General features: G+C 46.4%; 1 protein-coding gene across 1 annotated transcript; it reads left to right on the plus strand.

The window, feature by feature from the left end:
- Window positions 1-5477: 5477 nt before the first annotated feature.
- On the plus strand, window positions 5478-7451 carry LOC113050712 (uncharacterized). The gene has a single exon (XM_026213960.1). It carries the CDS (start codon window positions 5587-5589, stop codon window positions 7000-7002), a length of 1416 nt encoding a protein of 471 aa, XP_026069745.1. The 5' UTR covers window positions 5478-5586; the 3' UTR covers window positions 7003-7451.
- The last annotated feature ends 7926 nt before the right edge of the window (window positions 7452-15377 follow it).

The raw sequence follows: 15377 nt of genomic DNA on the forward strand, positions 1-15377 counted from the left end.
TGCAGTCCCTAGGCTCTAACATTGACAGTCTCACCGCAAATGTGCTTCGAGCAGCGTTGGACCGAGCTACCACTCCGAGCGCCCCCTCAGAAACTGCGCACTTCAGCTTTCAAAGTTCGAGGGGCGGCTCAAGGGTCTGGCAAAGATGGGCCGTTATATGAAAAGCTGCCGCTTTCTCGAGAGCAGTGTGGCCCGATGTGCATCCTGTTGGAATAAATTCTTCTGTAAACATGCTTCAGGATTATATACATTGAAATGCAATGACCTTGACACATGCATTTCCTGTGCTTATTATTATTATTATAGGACCTACAATTATTTTTCAGAAAAAAGGATGGTGGCTTATGACTACTATTGGATTTACACCATTTGAATCTTGCATTTAGGACGAGCAAATTCAAGATGTCGACAGTAAAATCTATTCTGTCTTAGATTCAACCAAATGATTGGTTGTTCACGATTGATCTGAAGGATGCATACTTTCATATTCAGATCATCAAGAGACACAGGAAGCTCCTCAGATTCGCTTTAGAGGGCAAAGCTTATAAATTATGTGTTCTTCCCTTTAGTTTAGCCCTGGCTCCATGGACTTTCAAGAAATGCATGAACGCAGTTCTGGCCCCATTGCGGCCGTGTGCTAAATTACCTAGATCAGTGGTTCCCAAACCTGTCCTGGCGTACCCCCAACACTGCACGTTTTCTTTGTCTCCCTAATTAAACACATCTGATTCAACTCATCAGCTCATTATCACATGGGTTAATGAGCTGATGAGTTGAATCAGATGTGTTTAATTAGGGAGACAAAGAAAACGTGCAGTGTTGGGGGTACGCCAGGACAGGTTTGGGAACCACTGACCTAGATGATTGGCTGGCAGTAGCACAATCACAGATTCAAGCACGCTTTCATCAAGATCTCGTGTTGAATTATCTAGCAGCCTGGGCTTACACATTAAAGTACACACACTAAGATCTGTGTACTAGAGCCCTGCACGGGCCTCAAATCTAGGCCCGAGCCCGGCCCTGGCCCGAGAGGCTCAGGCCCTAGCCCGACCCGTGTCCGACAGCCCATCAGAATTATCAGCCCGAGTCCGACAGGAGCCCGTGTTTTTATTTATTTATTTATTTATTTTATTACACAGCGGAAGCCTGCCTTATTTGCAGCAATTAAAATATATCAGTTTTGTGTTATGTTTCTTTTCATTTCTTTATCAAGTTAATTTAGAAAAATGTTTGGAGCATTTTTTTTTAAAATTACGATTAACGTTAAACAGCCGAGCCGACAGCGAGTAGCCTAAAACATATTCAATCAATAAAGCCTCTCAAATCAACGCTAATACTTTACTTGGCTACAATAAAATTCATAGATATAAAACACTTCAAGCATATCACACAGCCAGTTAGTTTAATAAATGTTTATTTATTAAATCACAGTGAGTAAAATGAAAAAAATTGAAATACTGGGGCAGGCTCGCAACAGCGTTCACAAACGAAGTGAGAAATAGCCTATCTAAACAAATTAAATTAATTAAAAACAAACCTGCAGATTATTTTAACTCAAAAATGCACCACAGAACATGTCCATTATTTTTTCCATTTTCCAACAGTTAAACGAAAATAAAGTCCAGTCAAACGAAAAGTTACAACAGTCTCTTACAGAGCATCGTGGAGAAAAAGAATAGCATCAAGAGTGGAAGGTTCTCTTTCATCATCTCGTGTTCGAGATCCACCTATGGGAAGGGCATCCGTACCTGACCTCTGCAGAAGCATTCAATTGCACCAAGTCTGGCTAGACAGACAGAAGCACGCAGCCAATACCAGGTAAGGCCCCGCCCCCTTACCTAGGGGTATAATAATGGCTGCAGCGCTGCTATTCTCCAGCTGACATTCTCTTCTCGCGATCTCTGCATTGACACAGTTCGGTTGGATTACGCTGCTCACCTTCGTGTCTTCAGGAGGACATATCGACCGATCTGCCTCCGCCAGACGTGACTGTCGTCTTCTCAGCCTTTTTCTGCTGTGTTCTGCATTCAGAGCCGCCCACGCTCTCGTCGTTCACCTGCTCCCACGGCTGCCCGCCACGGATTTTTCCGATTTCTTCTCCGGTATGTCGCTTTCAAAACCTACAGCTTCTCCGGGGAATAGCCTATCACGGGCCTGCCCGCCCGCGTGTGGAGCGCTAATCGCTGCTAAGGATCTTCACCCGTTCTGCGTGGTTTGCTTGGGCCTTAAACACGCTCAAGAAGCATTGGAGAACCCGGAAAATTGCAGTAATTGCCTTATGCTGCCCAGAAAGCTTTTACGACGCCGTCTTAAAGTTGCAGCGACCCAGTGCGCCGAGCTCGGTTTTTCTGACTCAGATGGGGGACACGGTGACGACGACGCGCTACCGGGGGACTCCGGGGCGCATCCTCACTTGTTTGGGCTGACCAGCCCAATCCCGCATTCCCCGAAGAGGACATCTTCGCGGGCAACCTCATGCTCGCCGACGGACCGGCCGGTTCCGGCGATGAGGATGATGCGGCCCTTCTCGGGGTCTCAGAGGACGAGGAGGCCATCCCGCCCTCTGGCGTTCCCCAGGCTAGCGGCCACGCAGCCCTGCCTCAGTCCATCCTCCTGGAAGTGTGTGAGCGAGTGGCTGCTCGCCTCAACATTGAGTGGCCGGCTCCACAGAGCGCCACCGACCAGGAGAGGGATATTTACGACGGAAAAGTGTTGGGACCTCCTCCCGGTCCGAGGAAACAACTCTTCCCCGTCCTTCCAGCGTGCGCTAAGCATATGAGGCACAATTGGAGCGACCCGCTCGACTTCAAACATGGCCTTTCGGGGCTTGAAGTAAAAGATATGGCAGCTCATGGTATGGGTGACCCCCCCGCTATCGAGCCGTCCATCGCCAGGCACCTTAACCCCGCTCAGGGCGGGCTGCTCGCTCCCCCTAAGCCGGTCTTGCCAAACAAGATGGACCGTTTTTCTGCCTCAGTTCACCAGGCCGCATACAAGTCCTCGGCCTTGGCTGTCAGGGCCCTCAACGTCTTGTCTCTCCTCTCCGCCTACCAGGCGGAGATTTTGGACGAATTAGGCCAACAGCTAGAAAAGGGAACTCCTTCTCTACCCCTGTGGAAGGAGATCCTCACGGTGAACGACCTCGTCCTTTGTAACGCTCGGCAGGCCGTCCAAGCCTCCGGGCGCTCTATGGCGCTTTCTGTGGTGGGAGAGCGCGCGCTCTGGCTTAACCTGTCAGGCCTTCCTGACAGTGAGAAGTGGCGCATCGCGGGCGCGTCGGTTGAGCCCGGCCGGGCTCTCTTCGGTCCTGCCGTCGCATTGATGCCACAACGGTGTGACAACAAAAAGAAGGAGGACGAGGCCTTCAAATTATGTCTCCCTAGGAAGGCGGCCCCATGCCAGACAACCCCTGCGCGTTTGCCTAACATTCCAGCCATGGGACGACACTTCCACCAGGGCAAGGAAAGGCCCCGCAACAAACCCCCACAACGGCAGAATAACCCACCGCCTGCTAAGCACTGGGGAAAATCGACTCCCGACCGCGGCGGGAAAACCACCTAACCCTTCCCCCATCGACTCAAAACGTAAGCGGCCTGCCTGATGTTCGGTTGATGGGGACATCGAGTCCGCGTTCACGGGCCTCGAGCCCTGCGGACTCTCTTCCTGTCCCAGGACCCCCGTTCAAAAGACGCAGGGTCTCCCGTGGATGGATCGGTTCCTCCCCGTTCGTGGCTGCCCAGCCCATGTGTTTAATGAACGGTGTGTGTTCCCCCCTCACGTTCATGGGCCTGTTGTGAGGAAAAGTGCAAAAGCAGTGTCACCACACCGCATACACTCTGTTCCCCTCACCCAACCAATAAAGGCTTCGGCCCCAGTGTTTCCCCAACACAAAACACACAAAAAAACAAAAACCACATTAAAACAAACGAATCAAATGAATTCGTTACGGAGAGAGGATCTCTCTCTGCAGAGAGAGTCCATCTCCCTGCGGAGAGAGGAAATCTGTCTGAACCCCTGCATGGTGCCCCTGGTGTGTCCACTAGATGGCGCCATTGTATCACAAATAAACCAGCTGGGCTTACACAGCCCCGCTGCAGCTTGGGTGGGAACGTTAGCAAGTCACGAATGGGCTTGGCGAACTGTTTCGGCTCCCGAGTGGGTGATGCGTACTATAATGCAGGGATACAGACTGCAGTTTGCAATGAAACCCCCGCATTTCAACGGCGTTCTCTCTTCACACACAGAAGAGAACGCCTCACACATTCTGAAAGAGGAAATATCCTCCCTCCTAAACAAGGGAGCGATTCAAGTGGTGCCCCCCAGTCTGATGAATCAGGGATTTTATTCTCGTTATTTCCTGGTCCCAAGAAAGGACGGCGCTCTCCGTCCTATTTTGGACCTTCGTGTGTTGAACAAACATTTGAGGAAATACAATTTCAGAATGCTGACTCATGGCTCGCTCGCCCGCGCCATAAAACCGAATGACTGGTTCACATCGGTCGACCTGAAAGATGCTTTCTTCCATATAAGCATTTATCCACCACACAGGAAGTTTCTTCGTTTCGCCTACCAAGGCCCATGTTACGAATTCACAGTTCTGCCGTTTGGGCTCAGTCTGAGCCCCCGGTGTTTCTGTCTGTGTGCGGAGGCGGGTTTAGCACCCATGAGAATGTCAGGTCTGAGGATTCTGACATACATAGACGATTGGCTCATCATAGCCGAATCGAAAGAGAAAGTATTGCAGGACACCTGCCGTGTGCTCACGCACATCACATCTCTCGGGTTCAGAGTGAATGTGAGCAAGAGCAATTTTACACCCAGTCAGAATGTAATTTTCCTGGGTTTGGAGTTGAACTCAGTCTCCATGCGAGCGCGTCTCTCTCAAGAGCGCGTTCTCTCTCTAATGAACTGTCTGTCGCAGTTCAGAGAGGGGGCGAAAGTACAATATCGCACATGCCTCAGGCTGCAGGGTCTTATGGCTTCATCGATCCAGGTTGTACCGCTGGGACTCCTGAGAATGAGAGCGTTCATGAAATGGGTTTTGTCACTACATTTCAACCCGACGCGCGATCTTTGCCGCTCTGTAATAGTGACGCGCGCCTGCTCGGCAGCCTTGCGCCACTGGAAGAGTGCAGACTTTTACGCACAGGGAACCCCTCTGGGGACGGTTATGATGCGGAAAGTTGTGACGACAGATGCGTCCTTAACAGGCTGGGGCGCCACCCAGGAGGGCAGAACGGTGAACGGTCTGTGGCCGAGCAGACTAAGTTCAGCGCACATAAATTATTTAGAGCTTATGGCCGTATGGAAAGCTCTGAATCATTTTCTGCCTCGCCTGCAGGGACATCATGTGCTCGTACGCTGCGACAATACCACGACAGTGGCTTATATCAACCGTCAGGGCGGCGTGCGCTCGTCGAAACTTCACGCTCTAGCTTATAAGCTTCTAGTGTGGAGCGGACGGGTTTTCCTGTCGTTACGCGCGACTCATGTTCCGAGCCTTCTAAACAGAGGTGCGGATCTTCTATCGAGGGGAAACCCAATCTACGGAGATTGGCGCCTTCACCCGCAGATAGTGGCTGTGTTATGGATGAGATTCGGACAGGCAACCGTAGATCTATTCGCCTCGCGCGAAAACTACCATTGTCCTATGTTCTTCTCGCTAAAGGACGTGGACGCGCCCCTCGGGGTGGATGCACTGGCCCAACCGTGGCCCAGGTTGCTGCTGTATGCCTTTCCTCCCCTGTGCCTGATAATTCCTACACTGGCCAGGGTGAGAGGGCAGGGCCTGTCTCTCATTCTGATAGCACCCAGGTGGCCCAAAGCACCATGGCTGGCGGAGATAATCCCTCTGTTATATGCCGAGCCGTGGCGCCTTCCCGCCCGCACGGATCTATTGTCCCAAGCGAACGGGGAGATTTATCACCCGCACCCGGACAGGGTGGCTCTTTGGGCTTGGCCCGTGAGAGGACGAACCTAAGCGCACTTGGGCTTTCGCCGCGTGTGATTGCTACTATACAGAATGCCAGGGCCGTTTCTACGCGATCCTTGTATGGCAGTAAGTGGCGAGTGTTCGAAGGGTGGTGTGATGGGCGTGGTCTCACATCTTATCAGTGCTCAGTTCCTGATATTTTGTGTTTCCTCCAGGACCTCCTAGAAAAAGACAGGTCTTTTTCCACAATTAAGGTCTACTTGGCTGCGATTTCGGCCTGTCATGTGGGCTTTGAGTGCTCAACAGTCGGGCAGCATCCTCTAATCCGCAGATTTATGAAGGGTGCCCGTCGCCGCTTGCCAGTCATCAGGAGGACGGTTCCTGAGTGGGATCTCTCCATGGTGTTGGAGGCTCTGTCTCAATATCCTTTTGAACCTCTTGGAAGTATTTCCCTAAAGCTGCTGTCCTTCAAGACAGCTTTGCTCTTGGCCTTGGCATCAGCCAAATGTGTCAGTGAGCTACATGCATTTTCGGTTCATCCCTCGTGCACTAAATTCTCTCTTAGTAGAGATATGGTTTCCCTTAAGCCTAATCCGGCCTTCATGCCGAAGTGCTTCCCTGCGTTCACTTCGGAGGTGTTGGAGCTGTCCGCTTTTCACCCTCCACCTTTTTCCTCCCTGGAGGATGAGAGGCTAAATGCTCTGTGTCCCGTCCGTGCCTTACGGACATATATGAACAGGACCAGTGCTTTCCGGAAGAGCGACCAGCTCTTTATTTCATGGGCACCCCCTCATGGAGGGAATCCTATTTCTAAGCAACGCCTCTCACATTGGCTTGTGAATGCTATAGCTTTGGCTTATGAATCAAAGGGTATGCAGCCAACAGGGGGCATCAGAGCTCATTCCACGAGGGGCATTGCCACCTCTTGGGCTTTGTTTAGGGGAGTGTCGCTAAAGGACATCTGCTCCGCTGCTAGTTGGGCTTCTCCTCATACCTTTGTGCGTTATTACCGGCTGGATGTCACCAATATCTCGGTAGCACATTCGGTTTTAGGGGTGGGGTCTGCTTAGCCCTTCCCTGCAACCCTGTTGGAAGTGACGACGGAGTGAATGGGCTGGCTGGCCATGCACATCCCTGTCACTAAGCATGTTTTTACAGTCCTTTTCTGGGTGTAATTATATGCACATTGGTTATCCTGTGTGTGATGCAAAATGTTTTCATGTGCTGCATATGCACAGTAGTCACGATTGTGCATCAGTATTGCAGGTTCATGAGTATGGGACGTGTCAGGCACCGCCTCTTTGGGGCGACCATCCTTCTCTGGCATTCAGAACCTCACTGTGAGTGTATTGGGCAATCGGGGAGCTGTCCATGTCTCTCCCATAGGTGGATCTCGAACACGAGATGATGAAAGAGAACAATAGGTTACTGTCGTAACCCCGGTTCTCTGAAACATCGAGTGGAGAGATCCACCAGCGTTGCCCCGCTTGCCACACGAGAAGAGAATATACTTCCTGGAGAATAGCAGCGCTGCAGCCATTATTATACCCCTAGGTAAGGGGGCGGGGCCTTACCTGGCATTGGCTGCGCGCTTCTGTCTGTCTAGCCAGACTTGGTGCAATTGGATGCTTCTGCAGAGGTCAGGTACGGATGCCCTTCCCATAGGTGGATCTCTCCACTCGATGTTTCAGAGAACCGGGGTTACGACAGTAACCTATTGTTTTAACCCCATCCTCCTCTCTTCTATCACTCTTCTCGCTGCGCTGAAGACACATTTGCTGCTGCTGCTGGCGGGACACTAAACACAGAGCGAGCCAGTCTTGACCGTCGCGGTAGCAGGGTCTCGTACTGTTTCCACCATAGCAGCACATCTCGTCCATCACCTTACATGATGTGATTGAGGCGCATGTATCACTGTACTTCATCGTCGTCATCCTCGTCCTGCTCCACGATGTTTTCAAACTCGGCCAGTGCTCTCTTCTTTGCTGCGTGGCCCGCAGCAACAGGTGCAGACACAGAAATGCTTGCTGCTACATGAATCATCATTTTATAATTATTAGTTGGCCAACTAGGCTATGATTAATACATTAATTTAGAGGCCTATAATAGCTACTACTACAATAAGTGGATATAAGTGAAGTATAATAGTGGGTCGCGCTGACGGAAATACGTGTGTGAGACTGTCATGTCAGTATATCAGTGTAATTATAACGGGTTGAATTATCAGATTATGAAAGTTATGAGGTTATGAAATGTCTTTCTATGTTTGTTTTTCTATTGTCGACGTCAACTTCTCTTTTTTTTTTTTTTATTAATGCCTAAAAATATAAATAGAAGGATGACCCCAAAAAGGCCCGAGGCCCGGGCTGCATGTGAGCTATAACGTGAAAATTGGCTGAAATGCAGGGCTTTACTGTTTACTTTCTAAAATCCACATAAGTGGTCAGTGTGCACGCTAACACTTTTTGCACAATTTCTGAAATCCACATAAGTGATAAGTGTGCACGCAAGACTCTGCGCACTTTCTGAAATCCTGTATGGTAAGGGTTACGCGCTTTCTTTGAGTTGGTTAGATCTTGGTTCCTTGGGCTCCACTCAACCAGTCTGTATTTTATTATTACACGTTTAAGCTTTTTAACTAATCTCCAAAGAATGTTTTAATCCCCTCCAAGCGGTTAACCTTTTTGGGGATAGATCTAGACTCTCATGCAATGAGGACACGATTGTCTTCCCCACGCATTCAGTCTTTCATGCCATGCCTTCTCTGTTTCTAAGCAAGCCGCATGGTGACTGTGAGTTTTGGGCCTCAGACTTTTGGGTCTAATGGTAGCAGCATCCCCTGTAATCTGTTTAGGCTTACTTCACATGGATCAATTTCAGTGGTGGATGAAAAGCCAAAGGTTTTCAACCCATTGTTATCCGACTAGATCTATGGAAGCTGTGGGCGTGGCCTTTGAGCGGAGTGAGTTAATATGTCCCGGACTTTCAGTAGAGGCCACCGAGACTATAATTATTTCTGGGGCAGTTTCTACGAGATGTTTATATGCCTTCAAACGGAAACTGTTTACTACCTGGTGTAAACTTTGTAATATGGATCCAACTTACTGCCCTGTCGCTGTCGAGTTTCTTTAAAGGGGGGGTGAAATGCTATTTCATGCATACTCCATTTTTTACACTGTTAAAGAGTTGGATTCCCATACTAAACATGGACAAAGTTTCAAAAATTAAGTTGTACGTTTGAAGGAGTATTTTTGTTCCAAAAATACTCCTTCCGGTTTGTCACAAGTTTCGTAAAGTTTTTTTCGAGTATGGGTCTGTGTGACGTTAGATTGAGCGGAATTTCCTTATATGGGTCCTAAGGGCACTTCTCCCGGAAGAGCGCGCGCTCCTGTAGAGCAGAGCAGAGACATTCACTGATCAGAGCGAGAGACCGAAATGTCACAAAAGAAGTGTGTTTTTGGTTGCCAGGGCAAGACAACCCTGCACAGATTATCAAAAAAAAAAAAAAAAAAACAGCATTAAGGGACCAGTGGATGGAGTTTATTTTTACAGAGCATCAACGGAGTTGTGCAAGTGTTTTTGTTTGTTCCCTGCATTTCGAAGATGCTTGTTTTACAAACAAGGCCCAGTTTGACGCCGGATTTGCATATCGTTTATTTCTTAATGATAATGCAGTCCCAACGAAAAAGGGTCACGATCGTGTGTTGGAACCACAGGCGGTGAGTAAAACTGCTTCAGATATCTCTGTGTTGTTAACTTAGCTATCGGCGCGTAAGCACATCAAGTAAACAACATGCGATGTTGTCATCAAACTGCACTTTCCACATGTACACCTTAAAAAAAAAAAAAAAAAAAAAACAACTTAGAACTTAGTAATTTTCCAAAACTGCTAAGCAAATATATACAGTCTCAATACATACTACATAGATGTCCTGCTGTAGTCGTTGCTGCTGCTGCTCTTGTTAAATTTCAGCCTCTGGATCTGATTCTGGATCATAAATAAACGGCTGAATCTGACTGTTAGCCATGGTTTGTTTTGGATGATGTTTTTTTCCTCACGGTAATGTCACAGTTTCCAGATGGTCTCAACGCAAAAGCCTACTCGCGCTCGTGATTCTTTAGCTCCGCCCACACGTCACGCCTCCAGCTGTTCGTGTTTTTCCGGGAAAAAATGGTACAGACTATCTTTCTCTTATAAATATAATAAAACTAAAGACTTTTTGGAATTACGAAGGATGCAGTACTACTCTATAGGTACTCAAGATTAACAGGATATTGAGTGAAAACGAGCATTCCACCCCCCCTTTAAGATGGATTTTTTTTAAGGGGAGTAAAACCAGCCACACATAAAGTGTACATGGCAGCCATATCAGCTAACCACTCATATGTAGACGCCGTCTCAGTGGGTCGTCATCCCCTGGTCTCTCGATTTATGCAGGGCTCGTGAGGGCTGTGGCCTTTCCACCCTGCACAAGTTCAATCATGGGATCTATCCTTTGTATTATCATGACATCTGTTTGAGCCCTTGGAAACTGTAAAAAAAAAAAAAAAAAAAAATCCTGACTCTACAGACGCCCTTAGGAATTCGAGCTCATTCCACCAGGGCAGTGGCTTCATCGTAAGCCTTTATTAGTGGATCTTATATGGAGGATATTTATGCTGTGAAAGGATGGTCCTCAGCGAGCACTTTTGTCAAGTTTTACAGCCTGGATGTGAGGACGGCTCCTGGCACCTGGATTCTTTCTGCTTGAGCAGATGCTTTCCTTGGATCCCAGCTATCTAAGGTACGTCAGGCGTGATGTTATAGGGTTCCCATTCGGTGACATCACCACAGCATCAACGTGACCTATGAAAGGGAACATCTCGGTTACGTATGTAACCACGGTTCCCTGAATAGGGAATGAGATGCTGCGGTTCGAACCATTAGTATACCTGCATACAGCACGCTATGCTAACGCATGCGTAAGGCAGTGCCAATCGCTATATGGTCAATTAGATTGGCGGGATGGTACAGGGCTTTAGACATTCGTCACACCAAGAGGTGTTCCCATACAGTGACGTCACTGTAGCATCTCGTTCCCTATTCAGGAAACCGTGGTTATATATGTAACCGAGATGTTTTTCCTTTTTTGTGTCCCATATGGATCAGACATTTAGCCAACGGTCTGTGGGCTTGATGTCTGAGGCTGAGACTACTCCGCAAAGAGCTTCAAAGAACCAAACCAAAGTCTCTTTAAGACAAGTCATGTCACTCGGCGGCCATCTTTGAAACGCCTCCCAGGCTTCCAAGAAGCTACAGCTCCTATCTCTTTGAATGGGGAAACATCAAATTCTCCAAAACTGTTCACTAATCTTAGGATTCAATTTCATATTTGAAATCACCAGAGAAATCTGACAACAGCTTCTTCAGTTGGACTTCTAATGGCAGCTGCTGACTTTACCAGTTAGCGAGTGGCTCTTTCATTTAGAAGGGGATTCCTGCGATTGAGCGGCCATATTGAGCGTTGCATTTTTCCCAGGGGGGCAGGGTTTCATATTTTATTGAAGCATCTCTGGGCGCCGCCATTGGCTAGTGGACCCCCACCTGCTGTTAGCATTCCATTGACTTCCATTCATTTTGGCGTCACTTTGACAGCGAATAACTTTCAGAGATGTATAAAGTACTAGAGACCCAGACTTGAGTAAAAGTACAATTGCTCTATTAAAAAAGTGACTTGAGTAGAACTTGAAGTGCTCTTTAAGCACCACACTTAAGTAGAAGTACTAAAGTATTCAACATTTTTTGTACTTAAGTATTGCAAGTAGTCTATTTTAAAATTTACTACTCAAGTACTGAACGTAAAAGTACAAGTATTTTGCTATGTAGTTATTTAAAGAAAGTAGTCAAAAGTTTGAACATTGTTTTTACTATTTCAAATGATTAACCTAAAGGACAATCACAATTCCTTTGATTGTAACTTTCTGTAAACAAAAAATGGTTAAAGGGTTAGTTCGCCCAATTTGCAAAATTATGTCATTAATAATATGTCAAAATTATGTCATTAACTTACCCTCATGTTGTTCCAAACCCGTAAGACCTGCGTTTATTTTTGGAACACGGTTTAAGATATTTTAGATTTAGTCCGAGAGCTCTCAGTCCCTCCATTGAAGCTGTGTGTATGGTATACTGTCCATGTCCAGAAAGGTAAGAAAAACATCATAAAAGTAGTGTGACATCAGAGGGTCAGTTAGAATTTTTTGAAGCATCGAAAATACATTTTGGTCCAAAAATAGCAAAAACTATGACTTTATTCAGCATTGTCTTCTCTTCCATTTCTGTTGTAAGACAGTTCAAAACGAAGCAGTTTGTGATATCCGGTTCGCGAACGAATCATTCGATTTAACCGGATCTTCTTGAAACAGTTCACCAAATCGAACTGAATCGTTTTAAACGGTTCGCGTCTCCAATACGCATTAATCCACAAATTACTTAAGCTGTTAACTTGTTTAACGTGACTGACACTCCCTCTGAGTTAAAACAAACCAATATCCCAGAGTAATTCATTTACTAAAACAGTACACTGACTGAACTGCTGTGAAGAGAGAGAACTGAAGATGAACACCGAGCCGAGCCAGATAACGAACAACAGACTGACTCGTTCATGAGTAAAGAACCGTTTCTGTCAGACGCGTCCGATTCGTGTACAGAGGAGCTGATGATACTGCGCATGTGTGATTCAGCGTGAAGCATACTGACACACAGAGTGTCTGAACCGAACTGGTTCTTTTGGTGATTGATTCTGAACTGATTCTGTGCTAATGTTATGAGCCCAGTTAAACCGAAGGCTTGCAGTCAACGCCAATGACGCCATTACGTTGAGCGCAAAAGAACCGGTGAACTGTTTTCTTCAACTGGTTTATTGAATCGAACTATCAGAAAGAACTACTGGTGATCCGAAAACCGATGCAACCGGTTCTTGATTCTTGAACGAGTCATTATCTGGCTCGGCTCGGTGTTCATCTCTCTCTTCACAGCAGTTCAGTCAGCACGCGCGGTCTCGCTTGATTCGCTCAATGATGTGCCAGCTTCATCAAACCTGCCATCTACAGTTCTGGCAGTGGTAATGTGAGTTTGTAATGGAATGATTCGTAACATTTTTATAATTGTAACGAGTAACGATGCAGCACATAAAAAAAAAATATCGGAGTAAAAGTATTAAACTCAGCGAAAATATGTACTGAAGTAAAAGTAAAAGTAGGAGAAAAAAATAATACTCTAATAAAGTACAAATACCGCCTTTTAGTACTTAAGTACAGTAGTGAAGTAGTTCTACTTCGTTACTATACATCTCTGATAACTTTACATCGGAGGCGTTTAAATACTCCATTTTTCCATTCATTATTTTTTAAGAAACACGAAAATTTATAAAAGGCCCCATTAGCTTGTATCTTACGTTGTGGCCCCGTAGAAGCAGTTTTTGTAAAAGTAGTATAACAATTGCGTCATAACCTGCGACTCGCACAGTAGAGAAATTACCGCATGGATAGGAGGAGAAGCTCGCAGGCAATCTTTTACTGTCTATGAGGCTATCGGGGGGACGTGGAGGCATAAAGTCAAGAGAGAAGCCAAAAGAGAGTCCATAAAAGCAACGGGACAAAATTATTCAACAACATCTGCAAGATTCGGTGGTTGATTCTGATTTCTCTTGGCACAGCGATTAGAAGACTTACAATTGTCAGACAGGTTGCTCACGCGACATCTACTGTACGTCATCAAGCTCAGTTTAAGTCTGCGCAGTTTGCTCGACCCCCAGGAAGTGTGTGCTTCTAATAGGGCTTGGGCGCCGAGTTGCATTCTGGGATGTGGTGGCCATGTTGCTGGCCTCGCGAATGTAAATAACAGCAAGTTGAATGAGAAGAGCAGAGTTGGGAGCTGCAAATCATAGAACCGGAACAGTGGTAAACAGTATACAGTAATCCGGTAAGCTGCACTCTACCTAGCTGCTAGTTTAGTAATCGTTAGTGCTAACAACCATTCACACATGGACTTTTAACAATGTGTTTTAGTTAGTAGCTGTCAACCCTCCCGTTTTTTCCGGGGTTCTCACGTATTTGAGCTCTTTCCCCGCTGTCTTCCTGTTTAAGTATTTTCCTGTAAAATATCCTAAAATATTCTATCGTTAGCCCTTCAATCGGACCTGTCAAGTCTCTGTGTTGTTGTCCTGTTGCTCCTCCTTGACCTTCCAGTGAAACAGATGTTTTCAAAGCATCGTTTTGCTTATTTGAAAGCAACCTTAGTGTGATGTTGGGCTTTTTAAGATAGCGTGGTTGTTGTGAGAGCAACTAAAGTCATGTTAAACCTAGCTTCACAAATCGCTGAATGTTAGTTAATGCAGCAGTTTTGTAGTACGAATTTTAGTTGTCAGCAGAGGGATAGCAACAAAAAGATGAATGTTGAAATTTCCTGTATTTTGGATGAGTAACCCAAGAAATTTCCCTTATTTTCAATGTTGACTTAAGCCATATAAATTAATATTCAGATGTTATGGTCTCCGTGGTCGTGCCTCCAAGCAGGAAAGCGGTATAAAGTTAATCCATTCTCATTTTATTTTCCCCATTGCGATTATGTGTTGCGCTATTACACCCCACAATACAGCAACGGTTTACCATGGTTGAAATAGATTTTTAATTAATCAAATTAAGAAGACACACGGATGGGAGGGAGTATGTCTAAACACTGCGCAGTAGTCCGAGTAGCAGTAAAGGAGGCCATCAACTTGACGGCCACGCCAAGTAATGACGTCACGACCAGGGGGGCAGGGTTTCATAATTTTTTGAAGCACCCCTGGGCGCCGCCATTGGCTAGCGTATCACCACCTGCTGTTAGCATTCCATTTACTCCCATTCATTTTGGCGTCACTTTGACAGCGAATAACTTTACATCTGAGGCATTTAAAGACTCCATTTGTCCATTATTTATTTCTGAAAAAACACCAAAATGTATAAAAGGCTCCATTACCTTGTATCTTACATTATGGTCCCGTAGAAGCAGTTTTTGTAAAAAAATAGGCTAACGATTGCGTCATAACCAATGACTCTCTGTCGCACAGTAGAGAAATTACCGTATGGACAGGAGGAGAGGCTCGCAGGCAATCTTTTACTGTCTATGAGGCAATCGGGGGGACGTGGGGGCATAAAGTTCAGGGAGATAATTAATCAAGATACTTACCAAAATTTGCTCCTGTTCACTCTCGCCTTCTCTGAAAGATTCGGTGGGTGATTCAGATTTCTCTTTGCACAGCGATTAGGAGACTTACAGGTTGCACACGTGACATCTACGTCATCAAGCTCAGTTTGAGTCTGCGCAGTACGTCCGACCCCCAGGAAGTACGTGCTTCTAATTGACTTCTTTTTGTCTCCATTGAATCTAATGGGGTCACTGTATCCATTTCTTTTACTGTCTATG

The sequence above is a fragment of the Carassius auratus genome, chromosome 31, assembly GCF_003368295.1.
Source record: "Carassius auratus strain Wakin chromosome 31, ASM336829v1, whole genome shotgun sequence".
In the NCBI taxonomy this organism is placed as follows: Eukaryota; Metazoa; Chordata; class Actinopteri; order Cypriniformes; family Cyprinidae; genus Carassius; species Carassius auratus.

Bases quoted from the DNA above. Each gene is read 5' to 3' on its own strand.
- LOC113050712 (XM_026213960.1), top strand. From the start codon at position 5,587: ATGGATGAGATTCGGACAGGCAACCGTAGATCTATTCGCCTCGCGCGA.